Genomic DNA, 15,618 nt, shown 5'->3' on the forward strand with positions numbered 1-15,618 from the left:
ATATTTGCTAGTAACATTATGGTTCACGAGCAAAACATATATGCAGTACTTTAGTATTTTTATTGATGAAATAGTTCACCTGCACAACAGGATTCATTAGTCAATGAAGCACTATGTGAAGGGAAAATCTGTGTCAATAGATACAAAAGCATTGCACTTGTCATATTCATCAACTTGTTGGTATTGTATACCATTAATGTGATTATGTAGCTGATATGTGTGGCTAGCTGAATCTACTGTTAAATGCTCACTGTGATCATATTAACCTTTGGTATTTTATATACCTTGCAGTTATAGCTCTTAAATCTGTACATCAGTTAATTCATATACACATTCAATGAAGGACAGGAAAAATTTTTTATATTGTCATGAGAAAAACATCAAGGTCCTGTGAGCACTACTCCAGAGCACCAAAATCTTTTATTTCTGTCAAACACAAAATCCAGCCATAATTTTTTTTAAAGAAATATGCTAATAATATTCTCAGACCCCATACACTTTTCTTTTGCTTACACTGGGCAATCACCACAGCCTGGCTGGTCAGAGAGCAGGTCATGATTAGCAAATGGAGGATCAAACCTTCACAACTTGCTCTAACAGGGAGAATAAGGGCACAGCCAGATGCCATCGTTCACAGATAAACATCCAAACCAGCCAAAGAATCTTGAGAAAATTTGCTGGTGTCCCTATACTTTTCTAATTTTGAACTCAGGCCCCCATACACTTTTTTCTGAGTTATGTTGTGATTTATAATACTTCATTAAAGCCATGTATAAGATAACAGTCATGGGAATAGGAGTCTAAAGTATTAAAAAAAATATATATAATAGGCATTGCTCTGATGCCATGATTTTTGGATACCAAGAACCTTACTGTCTAGCCATAACATTAGAAATGAAGTACAGTACTTACCATGGGTCTTTGAAGATGCTTCATATTATAGATATACCTGTCAAAGTTTAAAAATAATTACAGCAATTTCACACTCGAATCAAATAACTCGATAATGTAACATACTGTAGATACGTACATGAACTCCTATATAAACATTACTAAACAAGATGTGACACTTGCTATAACTTGAACAACAGAAAAACTCTCTTTTGGCATTAGCATTACAGAAATGGCCACCACAATGCTGAAAAGAAGTAAAAATACCATACACAGTAAGAGATTCAATGATCAGATTAATATTCAACAGTACTTTTTTATTATGCATAATGACAATTCATCCTAGCACAGTCAGAAATAGTGTGTGCGGAACACCAATAAGAATGTTCAATACCTCATCAAGACATTTTCTGTATACAGTATAAATGCTTTTAAGTGGTACTGTACTATACATACATTAACCCTTAAACTGTCCAAACGTAGACCTATGTTGTTACCGCTAGTGCTCCAAATGAGATCAGTGTTTTATTTTTCCTGCCTCCAAATTTGGCATGACTGGCCTGAGATGCCTGGTCAATATAGAATGGGTCTTAGCATTCAGTGTCAGCATTAAAAAAATATGTGACCACTTAATACCTTGTGAGAGCACCAGTTCAACTGAGTGCCAGCTAGAGCAAACAGTGTGGCAAACACCAGGGATTCACTGATGCCATGTTGTATTAACACTTTCCTTTTATGTTGTGGTGTCCAACAGGTTGTATTGATGTTGAGTAATATTAGTAGCAGTAATACAATGTGGTAAAACAATCAACTTGCACATGAGTAAAAGGTTATAAAAAGCTATTACTCGGGTAGCATAAAAATAGGTTAGACAAATATTTCTGTTAGTGGTTGGATTTGAGAAGGTCTGTTTCAGTGTTCCTCCTCTGTTATGTTCTTGTGTAGTATTAACAGCAGAGACTATGTGATGGTAGGATTTATTGTATTGAGAAGGATTTTTGCTAATATAGGTAGGTAGTAGGTTGGTAGACAGCAACCACCCAGGGAAGTACTACCGTCCTGCCAGATGACTGTGAAACAGAAACCTGTAACTGTTTGGCATGATGGTAGGATTGCTGGTGTCTTTTTCTGTCTCATAAACATGCTAGATAACAGGGATATCTTGCTACTCCTACTTACACTTTGGTCACACTTCACAGACATGCACATGCATATATATATATACATACATCTAGGTTTTTCTCCTTTTTCAAAATAGCTCTTGTTCTAATTTATTTCTTCTATTGTCCATGGGGAAGTGGAAAAGAATCTTTCCTCCGTAAGCCATGCGTGTCGTATGAGGCGACTAAAATGCAGGGAGCGATGGGCTAGTAACCCCTTCTCCTGTAGACATTTACTAAAAAAGAGAAGAAGAAAAACTTTATAAAACTGGGATGCTTGAATGTGCATGGATGTAGTGCAGATGACAAGAAACAGATGATTGCTGATGTTATGAATGAAAAGAAGTTGGATGTCCTGGCCCTAAGCAAAACAAAGCTGAAGGGGGTAGGGGACTTTCAGTGGGGGGAAATAAATGGGATTAAATCTGGAGTATCTGAGAGAGTTAGAGCAAAGGAAGGGGTAGCAGTAATGTTGAAGGATCAGTTATGGAAGGAGATAAGAGAATATGAATGTGTAAATTCAAGGATTATGTGGATTAAAGTAAAGGTTCGATGCGAAAAGCGGGTCATAATAAGCCTGTATGCACCTGGAGAAGAGAGGAATGTAGAGGAGAGAGAGAGATTTTGGGAGATGTTAAGTGAATGTATAGGAACCTTTGAACCAAGTGAGAGAGTAATTGTGGTAGGGGACCTGAATGCTAAAGTAGGAGAAACTTTTAGAGAGGGTGTGGTAGGTAAGTTTGGGGTGCCAGTTGTAAATGATAATGGGAGCCCTTTGATTGAACTTTGTATAGAAAGGGGTTTAGTTATATTTAATACATATTTCAAGAAAAAGAGGATAAATAAGTATACAAGATATGATGTAGGGCAAAATGACAGTAGTTTGTTGAATTATGTATTGGTATATAAAAGACTGTTGAGTAGACTTCAGGATGTACATGTTTATAGAGGGGCCACAGATATATCAGATCACTTTTTAGTTGTAGCTACACTGAGAGTAAAAGGTAGATGGGATACAAGGAGAATAGAAGCATCAGGGAAGAGAGAAGTGAAGGTTTATAAACTAAAAGAGGAGGCAGTTAGGGTAAGATATAAACAGCTATTGGAGGATAGATGGGCTAATGAGAGCATAGGGAATGGGGTCGAAGAGGTATGGGGTAGGTTTAAAAATGTAGTGTTAGAGTGTTCAGCAGAAGTTTGTGGTTACAGGAAAGTGGGTGCGGGAGGGAAGAGGAGCGATTGGTGGAATGATGATGTAAAGAGAGTAGTAAGGGAGAAAAAGTTAGCATATGAGAAGTTTTTACAAAGTAGAAGTGATACAAGGAGGGAAGAGTATATGGAGAAAAAGAGAGAGGTTAAGAGAGTGGTGAAGCAATGTAAAAAGAGAGCAAATGAGAGAGTGAGTGAGATGTTATCAACAAATTTTGTTGAAAATAAGAAAAAGTTTTGGAGTGAGATTAACAAGTTAAGGAAGCCTAGAGAACAAATGGATTTGTCACTTAAAAATAGGAGAGGAGAGTTATTAAATGGAGAGTTAGAGGTATTGGGAAGATGGAAGGAATATTTTGAGGAATTGTTAAATGTTGAAGATAGGGAAGCTGTGATTTTGTGTATAGGGCAAGGAGGAATAACATCTTGTAGGAGTGAGGAAGAGCCAGTTGTGAGTGTGGGGGAAGTTCATGAGGCAGTAGGTAAAATGAAAGGGGGTAAGGCAGCCGGGATTGATGGGATAAAGATAGAAATGTTAAAAGCAGGTGGGGATCTAGTTTTGGAAAGGTTGGTGCAATTATTTAATAAATGTATGGAAGAGGGTAAGGTACCTAGGGATTGGCAGAGAGCATGCATAGTTCCTTTGTATAAAGGCAAAAGGGACAAAAGAGAGTGCAAAAATTATAGGGGGATAAGTCTGTTGAGTATACCTGGTAAAGTGTATGGTAGAGTTATTATTGAAAGAATTAAGAGTAAGACAGAGAATAGGATAGCAGATGAACAAGGATGCTTTAGGAAAGGAAGGGGATGTGTGGACCAGGTGTTTACAGTGAAACATATAAGTGAACAGTATTTAGATAAGGCTAAAGAGGTTTTTGTTGCATTTATGGATTTGGAAAAGGCGTATGACAGGGTGGATAGGGGGGCAATGTGGCAGATGTTGCAGGTGTATGGTGTAGGAGGTAGGTTACTGAAAGCAGTGAAGAGTTTTTACGAGGATAGTGAGGCTCAAGTTAGAGTATGTAGGAAAGAGGGAGATTATTTCCCAGTAAAAGTAGGCCTTAGACAAGGATGTGTGATGTCACCGTGGTTGTTTAATATATTTATAGATGGGGTTGTAAGAGAAGCAAATGCAAGGGTCTTGGCAAGAGGCGTGGAGTTAAAAGACAAAGAATCACACATAAAGTGGGAGTTGTCACAGTCTTTGCTGATGACAATGTGCTCTTGGGAGATTGTGAAGAGAAGTTGCAGAGGTTGGTGGATGAATTTGGTAGGGTATGCAAAAGAAGAAAATTAAAAGTGAATACAGGAAAGAGTAAAGCTATGAGGATAACAAAAAGATTAGGTGATGAAAGATTGGATATCAGATTGGAGGGAGAGAGTATGGAGGAGGTGAATGTATTCAGATATTTGGGAGTGGACGTGTCAGCGGATGGGTCTGTGAAAGATGAGGTGAATCATAGAATTGATGAGGGGAAAAGGGTGAGCGGTGAACTTAGGAGTCTGTGGAGACAAAGAACTTTGTCCTTGGAGGCAAAGAGGGGAATGTATGAGAGTCTAGTTTTACCAATGCTCTTATATGGGTGTGAAGCATGGGTGATGAATGTTGCAGCGAGGAGAAGGCTGGAGGCAGTGGAGATGTCATGTCTGAGGGCAATGTGTGGTGTGAATATAATGCAGAGAATTCGTAGTTTGGAAGTTAGGAGGAGGTGCGGGATTGCCAAAACTGTTGTCCAGAGGGCTGAGGAAGGGTTGTTGAGGTGGTTCGGACATGTAGAGAGAATGGAGCAAAACAGAATGACTTCAAGAGTGTATCAGTCTGTAGTGGAAGGAAGGCGGGGTAGGGGTCGGCCTAGGAAAGGTTGGAGGGAGGGGGTAAAGGAGGTTTTGTGTGCGAGGGGCTTGGACTTCCAGCAAGCATGCGTGAGCGTGTTTGATAGGAGTGAATGGAGACAAGTGGTTTTTAATACTTGATGTGCTGTTGGAGTGTGAGCAAAGTAACATTTATGAAGGGATTCAGGGAAACTGGCAGGCCAGACTTGAGTCCTGGAGATGGGAAGTACAGTGCCTGCACTCTGAAGGAGGGGTGTTAATGTTGCAGTTTAAAAACTGTAGTGTAAAGCACCCTTCTGGCAAGACAGTGATGGAGTGAATGATGGTGAAAGTTTTTCTTTTTCGGGCCACCCTGCCTTGGTGGGAATCGGCCAGTGTGTTAATAATAATTTCAAAGATGGTGAAGTTGCTTTTATTTTGCTTGTGTTAAAAACAGCAATTAATGATGATTCAAAGCATTTGCATCTGCAGAAATTAGGTTCTTTGATCACTGGTTGGGTGTTGTTGAATTTCATGAGGTGATTGGTGGAATTCTGGTGTTGTACGCACGCATTGTTACATGCATTAATGTGTTCAATGAGGCGTGTTTCGAGTCACAGCCTCCACAAGGTATGGTGAAAACTCCTGCATTGACTGGTTCATGGTGGTTCGATTTTGTCCTGGTTAGATCCCTTATGGAAGTGCTGGATGTGATGGCAACTCTAGTGTTAGCTTGTGCAAGTACCTTGGAAATGTTCAAGGCAACCTGGCTGTTGGGAAGGATTTTTCCTAAGAGCATACTGAATTTGTAGTCCTAAGTTTCTTGATGAAGAATGTACTTGTATACACCAAACCTTAACTTATCTATATCTTCCTCCCTTTTTCATCAAAGACTGCAAAAAAAGAGTTCTACAGATCATCAATTCTCAATGCACCAACACCACCCCTAACAAAGTTATACAGCCTCTCCTCACTTAGCAACGTACTCATTTACCAACGCCTTGGACTTACGATGGGGGCTCTGACCAATATTCACACCTAAATAATGTATATTAGATCTGATTTCCTCTATTCTGCAATATGCAGTACACTACTGTATAAACATTTAAATATATACCAGAAATGTTATAAATGGTGCAAAGGTGACATTAAAGCAATATCAAAGATGGATGACACAAACTCACTACCATTATAGTATGCTCCTCACTTGGTGACAAATTCGTTAACCGACGTGGTCTTAGGAACGGAACTCCGTCGTTAAGTGAGGAGAGGCTGTAATCCTTCCCAACAGCCAGGTTGTGCTGAATGTTTCCAAGGTACTCACACAAGCTAACACTAGTCACCATTGCATCAAGGACTTTCATAAGGGATCTAACCAGGACAAAATCAAACCACCATGAACCAGTCAATACAGGAGTTTACACCATACTATGTGGAAGTTGTGACAGGATATATGTAGGTGAAACAGCAAGGCACCTCGAAACACACCTCAATGAACACAATGCATGTAGGAATGATAACTTGAACAAAGCCTGCGTACAACACCAGAAATCCACCAATCACCTCATGAAATTCAATGACGCCCGACTAGTGGTCAGAGAACCTAATTTCTGCAGACATAAATGCCTTGAATCATCATTAATCACTGTTTCTAACACAAGCAAAATAAAGGCAGCTTCATCGTCTCTGAAGCATTAGCAAAAATCCTCCTCAAAACAATAAACCTTACCATCACATAGTCTCTGCTGCTAATACTACATAAGAACGTAACAGAGAAAGAACACTGAAACAGACCCTCTCAAATCCAACAACAGAAATATTTGTCTAACCTATTTTTATGCTACCCAAGTAATAGCTTTTATAACCTTTTACTCATGTGCAAGTTGACTGTTCTACCACAGTGTATTACTACTGATTGACTTTGGCTGTCTCTCCATCTATATCTGTCTGTCTCTTTCTCTGTCTGTCTCTATCTCACAGGTACACATAAATACAATTATACATAGTGTAAATTGCCTAGGATAACCCAAAAAATGCAGACAGTGCTATACTGTGCTTGTAGATATAAGGCATAATAAGCATGACCAGCAGGAAGTCATAAGCATTTTCACCTGATTGGGAATCAGATGTGACAACTCTGCATTGTGTGTAATACCTGTTGGTTCATGAGTCGCTCTGAAACAGATACAAGCAGAGAGAGACAGGAAGACAGACACACAGGCAGAGCTAGACAGACCATGTTTATGTGTAACAGTGAAAACAAATAAAGCTAGGGTTCCTTGGAGCAGTGCTCGATCATCAAGTGTCACTCCACTGCTGCACTGTCAGCAGTGGAGTGGCACTCATCTTACACCATGCTTCAAGGAATTTCATGTATACTCCAGCATGTCTAAAACACTATTGTCTACGAATATATACTGTGTATATATTTGTAGACAATAGTATGTGACCAAGACAGGTGAAAATGTTCTCTTGTTAGTGTGTTAGTGACTGAGTACTATTTCAGTATCTAATATTAGTGTCAGAACAAAGATTAGCTATGAAATCACAACAACTACTATAAATTGCAATTATCAGAACATAAAAATTATATAGTAAATTAAAATAAAAACGAGAAAAAAAGGTATAATGGCAACATTTCTGCAAGCGGCAGGACTCCATGTTGCTGTCAGGTGAACATCCAGCACCAACTTAGCAGTCTTATATCTTGGCAAATACTGACCCTCTTTTTTTTTTTTTTTTTTTTGGGGGGGGGGTCTTATTACACAAAGAAAATTGTCCTCTTTAATTAAATATTTAGAGCGCTGGCTGTGAAAATGTAGATCTACGTTTGGACAGTTTAAGAGTTAAAATGAAATAACATCAAGCACTGCAACTTATTTTTAACCTGAATATTTTTAACAAATTCTTAATTAAAATCATGTTACCTCTAAAATGAAATTTAAAATATATGGAAGCATATTTGGCAAATGGCACACACCACCAAGTCATTGATGAAGACGGGGTAGCTGTGATTTTATACACTGAGCAGGGAGGTATAACATCATGTAGCTGTGAGGAAGAGCCAGTTGAAGTGCGTGAGGCAGTGGGTAGAATGAAAGGGGATAAAGTAGCTGGGATTGATGGGATAGAGACCAATTTAAAAGCAGGTGGGGATATAGTTTTGGAGTGGTTAGTGCTTTTATTTAGTAAATGTATGGAAGAGAGTAAGGTACCTAGGGATTGGCAGAGAGCATGCATAGTTCCTTTGTATAAAGGCAAAGGGGACAAAAAAAAAGTGTAAAAATTATAGGGGAATAAGCCTGTCGAGTGTACCTCGTAAAGTGTACGGTAGTTATTAATGAAAAAATTAAGAGTAAGTTTATTCAGGTACAGGTACACATAAATACAGTTACATAAATTATCATACATAGCAGTATACTGAATATGTAGGTTACCTAGGATAACCAAAAAAGTCAGAATAGGATCACAGATGAACAAGGAGGCTTAAGTAAGGGTAGATGTGTGTAGACCAAGTGTTTATAGTGAAACATATAGGTGAACAGTATTTAGATAAGGGTAAAGAGGTTTTTGTGGCATTTATGGATTTTGAAAAGGCATATGATAGGGTGGATAAGGGGGGGGGGAATGTGGCAGATGTTGCAAATGTATGGAATAGGAGTTAGGTTACTGAAAGCAGTGAGTTTTTACAAGAATAATGAGGTTCAGACTAAAGTGTGTAGGAGAGAGGGAGATTATTTCCCAGTAAAAGTAGGCCTTAGATAGGAATGTGTGATGTCACCATGGTTGTTAAATATATCATAGATGGGGTTGTAAGAGAAGTGAATGCTCAGGTACTGGCAAGAGATGTGGGATTAAAAGATAAAGAATCTAACACAAAGTGGGAATTGTCACAATTGTTTCTTGCTCATGACACTGCTTTTGCAAGATTCTGAAGAGAAGTTGCAGAGGTTGGTGGATGAGTTTGGTAAGGTACATAAAAGAAGGAAATTAAAAGTGAACATAGGAAAGAGTAAGGTAATGAGGATAAAAAAAAATTTTGGTAATGAAAGACTGGATATCAGATTAGAGGGAGGGAGTATGGAGGAAGTAAATGTATTCAGATGTTTGAGAGTGGACTTGTCAGCAGATAAGTCTATGAAAGACGAGGGGGAAAAGTTGAGTGGTGCACTGAGTTGTCTGTGGAAACAAAGAACATTATCCATGGGAGCAAAGAGGGGAATGTATGAGAGTATAGTTATACCAACACTCTTGTATGGGTGTGAAGCATGGGTGGTGAATGTTGTAACAAGGAGAAGGCCGGAGGCAGTGGAGATGTCATGTCTGAGGGCAGTGTGTGGTATGAATATAATGCAGAGACTCCATAGTTTGGAAATTAGGAGGAGGTGCAGGGTTACTAAAAGTATTAGCCAGAGGGCTGAGGAGGGGTTGTAAAGGTGGTTCAGACATTTAGAGAAGATGGAATGAAATAGAATGACTTCAAGAGCATATAAATCAGTAGCAGAAGGAAGGTGGGGAAGGGGTCAGCCTAGAAAAGGTTGTAGGGAGGGTAAAAGAGGTTTTGTGTGTGAGGGGATTAGACTTCCAGGAAGCACGCGTGAACATGTTAGATAGGAGTGATAGTTTTATGACTTGATGTGCCATTGGAGTGTGAGCAAGGTAACATTTATGGAGTCAGGGAAACCAGCAATGCCAGACTTGAGTCCTGGAGATGGGAAGTACAGTGCCTGCACTCTGAAGGAAGGGTGTTGATAAGTTGCAGTGTTATACCTGTAGTGTAGGTGCACCTCTGGCAAAACAGTGATGGAGTGAATAATGAAAGTGTTTCTTCTTTTTCAGGTCACCCTGCCTTGGTGGGAAATGGCTGATGTATTAAAAAAAATGAAAAAACCTTCCTATATACTTCACAAAAAAAACTATAATCTAATAATACAAAAAAGCACCACACCAGTAAGCAAAATAAAAAAAAAATTGTTTCAGTCAAATTTTGTTGTGATAAACAAAAATTAAGGTACATTATTTTGTTAGTTTAGCAGTAAACATACATATTTAACCAGAATGATTGAAAATAGTTTCTGCATAAGTATGTGTGAGTGTTGAAGGTATGATTGGTTGGTTGTATGTTTTGCATAGTTGTAGAGAGGTGCATTTGTATTTATGCATATATTTGCTGCCATGCATGGATAGTGGCATGTGGAGTTGTGTACAATATATGGTAAAAAATTTAACAGTTAGAGGTCATTACTTTTTTGAAAGAATAATGTGCTATTGTAAGTGTTTTGCACCCTTAGTTTAAACAGAGAATAATCACTTTCTCAAAAAACTTTTAGAAAGGCTCATTCTGTGAAACCTTTTAAATTTATACTGATATGTGCTCATATTTGTGAAAACAAGCTGAACAGTATAACATTCTTGAAATGACACAGGTGTTCCATAAGGCAAACCTAGACAACTCATTCTGGAAACCCTAAAATTGCTTAAACTTACAAAAACTAAGTCCTACCAACAAGTGAGCATACTGCAAAAGCAATAAATCTTAAGGTTTCATTTGATTTCATCATTCCACAGATGAAATGTCAAAAAAAATATTGATCCCTGTATATATTTTTGTCAGAGAATCTTGACAGGCTTACTTAATAAAGATTTTCATTCTATCATTAATTAAAATTGAGAGCACCAACTGGGATACTGTATATGGAAATGCTTAAATGCATAAGTACTAGGAAATGCAATTTTATCTAAACAATTTAAAATACATATGTACTAAATAGGAGCAACACAAACCAACTAGGGACATGAAGCTCATAGACAGCACAAACACAATTAAAAAATTAAAATGTAATCTCATTTACAAGAAAACAAACACTGTAATACTGTTAAATAATAACAAAATATCTTTGGTTTATAGAGTATATTATTAAAAATCAACAAACAAGCCCCATTTTGTAATCTTTTGTCATACATCATGAGAAACTTGTTGGCAGTTAATTTCACTCCAGAAAATATCAAGCACATCAGTCATTATTATGAGACAAGGGATTTTATCCACAGTCCAAAAAAAAGTCTTCCACTCAAGTCCCATAAGTTATCACAGTGTCACTTGCTAATGGCAAGATAAGTGGTCACTACATTTGTTGTAACCTCAGTATTTTGGGCAACAATGACATGCAGGTGTGGATAAAATACCATCACTGCTGTTTAATAGTACAAAATTTCTATTCTTAACTGACACAAAACTCCTTTTCCCCCACCCCCCTTGGAAAGGATTTGAGATATTTTGTGTCTAAATACTGCACAGTAAGTATTATGAAAGATAAAAACATGGCATGGAAATTACTTGGGTTTAGGGGCCACCACTGGCTTCACTTCCTGGCTTTTTCTGGACGGTGTTTTTGTTACGGTCTTTTGGTCCTGGACTTCAGATTCTTTCTTTTCAAATTTCTGTTGTAGAGACGCTACATGCGAGTTGCTTATTCGTCCACTTCGGTTGATGCCTGATATTCCAGAAGCAGATCCTGGTCTGCTGACCTGTCCAGTTGAAGGTTTACTAACTGTTGGCATAGATTTTGTAGCTGCTTTCTTTGGTCCTGCCTTTTCCACTTGTTTATCTGCAGTCTTGGTGCCTGTTTTGGTTCCTGTTTTGTCTGTAGTCTTATTTCCTGGCTTCTCACTTGACTTGCTTCCCACTTTCTGATCTGCCTTATTTCCTGTTCCTGTTGTCTTCTTTGCTCCTGGCTGGGGTGTAGTACTACGGCTCTTCTCCCCCCGACCACTACCAATAGTAGTAGTAGTCCTTAAAGGCGTTACACCACGTGTAGGTGTAGCACTTCGAGAAGGAGATAATAAACGCCCAGGCTTAGAAACTGATGAAGTTACTTTAGATGCTGGAGATGAACCTCTGCCACGTGCAACATTACTTCCACCAGATGATGTTGCACTTGATTCCTTAAAATCAGAAGTTTTGCTTGTGTCTGGCAAGGCTTCCATTTTTGTCATTTTTTCTGTAGCATTTTGTGTAATGACTTTGTCTGCTGGGAATAGCACTTTGTCTGGAGGAAATACTGGTCTATTAGGCTGTGCTACCGAAGATATTTTGGTAGCTGTTGAAGGAACAGTTTTTTGTATCTCTGCTGTTCTTGCAGTTGTGACTGTTAGTACAGGGGCTGAAATGTTTGATGAGGCATTGATTGTAGAAGCAGGAGGAGTTACAGCTGTTTTTGAAATAACAGATTGTCCTGGCACTTCCCTTTCCCTTAAGTTTGGTTTTAAAGACTGAAATTTACTACTATGGCTATTATCGGTAGTTTTCACAAATTTGCTGTTACTGGCCGCTAATGTTGCTGTTGCTGCTGCCTCCCCAGCTGCTGCTCCTGCTGCTCTTACTGCTGCCAGTGATGCTGCTAAAGTCACTGATGCTGGTGTATTAGTGGTGCTCGGTGTGGTTGTGTTGACTGTTGGAGTTGTAGGTATCACTGGACTACTCTTTGAATTAATTAAACTTAAAGATTTCAATGTGGCAGGTGTTACTGTTGATGTTACAGAGGTTGTTGCTGGTACAGTGGTTGCAGTGTTTGAATTTCCTGCATTTAAATATGAGAATACTCCTCTTGGCACAGGCTTCAGTGGTATATTACTAGTATGAGAGTTTAGTATGCTAGCTTTAGGAAGATTATCAGAAATTATAGCATCTTCATTTGGTGATGTTGAAGCAGATGTGCTAGATTTTTTCATTACATCAGGTACCTTCTTAGATCTCCATGGATATGATGTACTTTTACTCATGCCATTACTGCTTACCATTTTAGAGCCTATATTGGCATCGCTTGTTTTAGTGTGTAATATTGCCTCAGAGTTTTGTGAAGTATTAACTCTGCTATCTTGACTAGTAAGAGATCTTGATTCACTTGTTTTGTTAGTCTTGTGTTCTTGGTCTCCACCTTTACTTTTTTTTCTCTTAGCTAATGTACTAACAAATTCAGCATCTCTAGTTGACAATTCTGTAACTATTTCAGACAATAATCCACCATCTTCTGAACTTCCACAACTTGTTCTTTGGCTATCAAGTAAAGTAGGAGATGGGGAACTAAGTGACGGTGATATGTCGCTTGCAAGTGGAGATTCAACTTTCTCTACATCTACTTCATGATCAGGCGGTGATTCTATAAGATTTGTATAGACAGGCTCTGATGCTGTATCCTCTTCTGGCAAGTTTTTATCCTTACTTTCTTTCTTTTTTGGTTTGTTATATAGGAAAGAAAATATAGATTTTTTCTCTTTCTTACCATTGACTATGTCTGGAGGCAGATATGTAACCTCTTGTAGGGGAATTTCTTTATCTGGAGTTCTGTCATCAATAGTTGCATAAATGTTTTCTGATGGTGTAGTGTCATCCTCTATATCAGCTATTGGAGCACTGCCTTCTTGGATATTTAGACAGTCATCATAGAAACACTCCGACTCAGGTGTTCCTGGGATTGTAGGTAGAGGAGGTCTAGGTGGTGGTTCTGAAGGCCTTGTTGGTGGTAAACTTTTGGGTCTTGGTGCACGCATGGAACCAAACTTTGGAATGGCTGGACGAATAGTCACTGGAGTTTCCCTCATGCTACCTATTCTTTGAAGTTCTTTGTTGGTATCATTTTTTTCTATCACTGATGGTGTCCATGTTACTCTAATATTTGATCTCGAGTCTCCTGTGGTTGGAGTCTTGACTTTGTCTTCAGGGACAGATGGAGCCCAAGATACTTTGTTTGGTTTGCTAATTTCTTCTTGAGCTGCTTTAACCTGGCTTGGTTTTACATTGCTAGGCATTGGAGGGTCAGGAGCTGTTCTAACTGGGACTAAATTTGCAGGAAGTTCTGTAGCATGAAGTTGCATTGGAGCAGAGATTTCTAATTGCACAAGACTTTCACGCTTGATCTTAGCTGCTTTTCTTGGTAGGGTATTAGCACGTCCTGCTTCAACATCTACCTCATTATTTTCCAGTCCCTGTTTATCCTTTTTAGTAAGAAAAGAAGCAATTCGGGCTACTGCTGACTGCTTATCTCCCTCTTGCCGCTTTATCTCAAAATTTTCATCATGATTTTCTCCCTGCTTGCATGCCTGAGTGATAAGTATAGATGCATCTGGGACTGAGAGTGGCCTCGTTACTAAACTTGGAACCTTACGGTAGGGTGTAATAACAGCAACAGGTGGCATGTATGTGGATACTGTCTGCGCGTTTCCTGTTGCAGTAACTATTGGTGGTAGCGGTGGTGCCACTCTAGTTGGTAACACAGACTTTGGTATATGTGGTGCAATAGCTGGATTGGTAGAGCCTTGTAAACTGGGGCCACTGATGCTCATTTTAATTCCAGAACCCTCACTCAATGTCATATTTGGTACTCCTGCCTGACCTGGTTGATTAGTAATCCTATTTTGCCACCCAGTTACTAAAGAACTGTTTGGTAGCCCATTGGAAGCACTTGTGATAATTACATCTGTAGTGATAGATGGTACACTAGCTGGTGCAGGTATGGCAGTCACAGGTGGTGGCGGAATAGCTGGTACTGATTCCCCACTAGTCTTTGAACCTGGAGGAGACTTGTCTTTTATAGATGGAGATTTTGTAAAGCTTTCACCTTTTCCAAAGAAACTACCAGAAAAAGCATGTGGTTTTTTAGCTAAACCTCCAGCAGTGATAGAATTTGCATGTCCATTAAGAAGTGGACTATTGCTCTTTGATCCCTGTGATGATGGTGGCGTTGGGGACCGTGGAGTGGTTACTGCTCCTAAACTGTTGTCTACTTGTCTCCCTACTCCAACTACATCCACACACAGAGAGCTTGGAGGGTGATTCATTCGTTTTCCATGATCCACATGGGGTAACCTATGAAATAAGAATATGTTAAAGTTAAATTATTTGTGTAACAATTTTAATGCACATCCAAATGTACACAATACGTATTTAAAAAAAAAATGGTAATAAATACTCAACTAAAGCATAAATATATAATATTCTTTGGGTGATTAAGTTTCCTAAAATCTAATATGAGCTACTGGTGAGGTCTAGATTTTTTGCCCCACCCAAAAGTGAGAAATACCTAAGAGTCATTGCAAATAACAATCTCTGCTACTTCCATTTCCCCATACCCCCTCCCCTCATCACCAATTATGTATTATATGCATTCTGATATATTCCCATTTTTGCTTTCACAAATCCCTCAATACTCCTACTCCTGCAACTTTTATTTCTTTCTCCTGTTGTGTGATTTGCTTTGTCTTTCACAGAGTCATCTACTGAAATATCAACCTCAAGTTTCTGAATGCATTCACTTTGTCTAATCTCGAGCCTGTCCTATGGCTGGACTCCAGGAGTAGAAAAACTTGTGGAACTCATCAAAGGTAAGGTTCCATTGCAACCCCTACTCTTTTATTACTTATACTTCAATGTACTAGGACATCTTGCTCTTTTTCTGTGTTCACTTTCATCCTTCTCCTTTACACACACTTCCTAACTTCCCTAACTACTTCTGCAGTTTCTCTTTTAAATATTCAATGAACACTGTTA

General features: G+C 38.8%; 1 protein-coding gene across 2 annotated transcripts in view; it reads right to left on the bottom strand.

The window, feature by feature from the left end:
• Positions 1-1,191: 1,191 nt before the first annotated feature.
• Positions 1,192-15,618, bottom strand: part of LOC128691686 (uncharacterized) — a 117,112-nt gene continuing 102,685 nt past the window's right edge. For both annotated transcript variants that reach the window (XM_070088721.1, XM_070088722.1), the window contains one exon: positions 1,192-14,937. In XM_070088721.1, the coding sequence (XP_069944822.1) occupies positions 11,406-14,937 (3,532 nt within the window). In that variant the 3' untranslated portion in view covers positions 1,192-11,405. The remainder of the gene's footprint in view (positions 14,938-15,618) is intronic.

This window comes from Cherax quadricarinatus, chromosome 26 (assembly GCF_038502225.1).
Source record: "Cherax quadricarinatus isolate ZL_2023a chromosome 26, ASM3850222v1, whole genome shotgun sequence".
Classification (NCBI taxonomy): Eukaryota; Metazoa; Arthropoda; class Malacostraca; order Decapoda; family Parastacidae; genus Cherax; species Cherax quadricarinatus.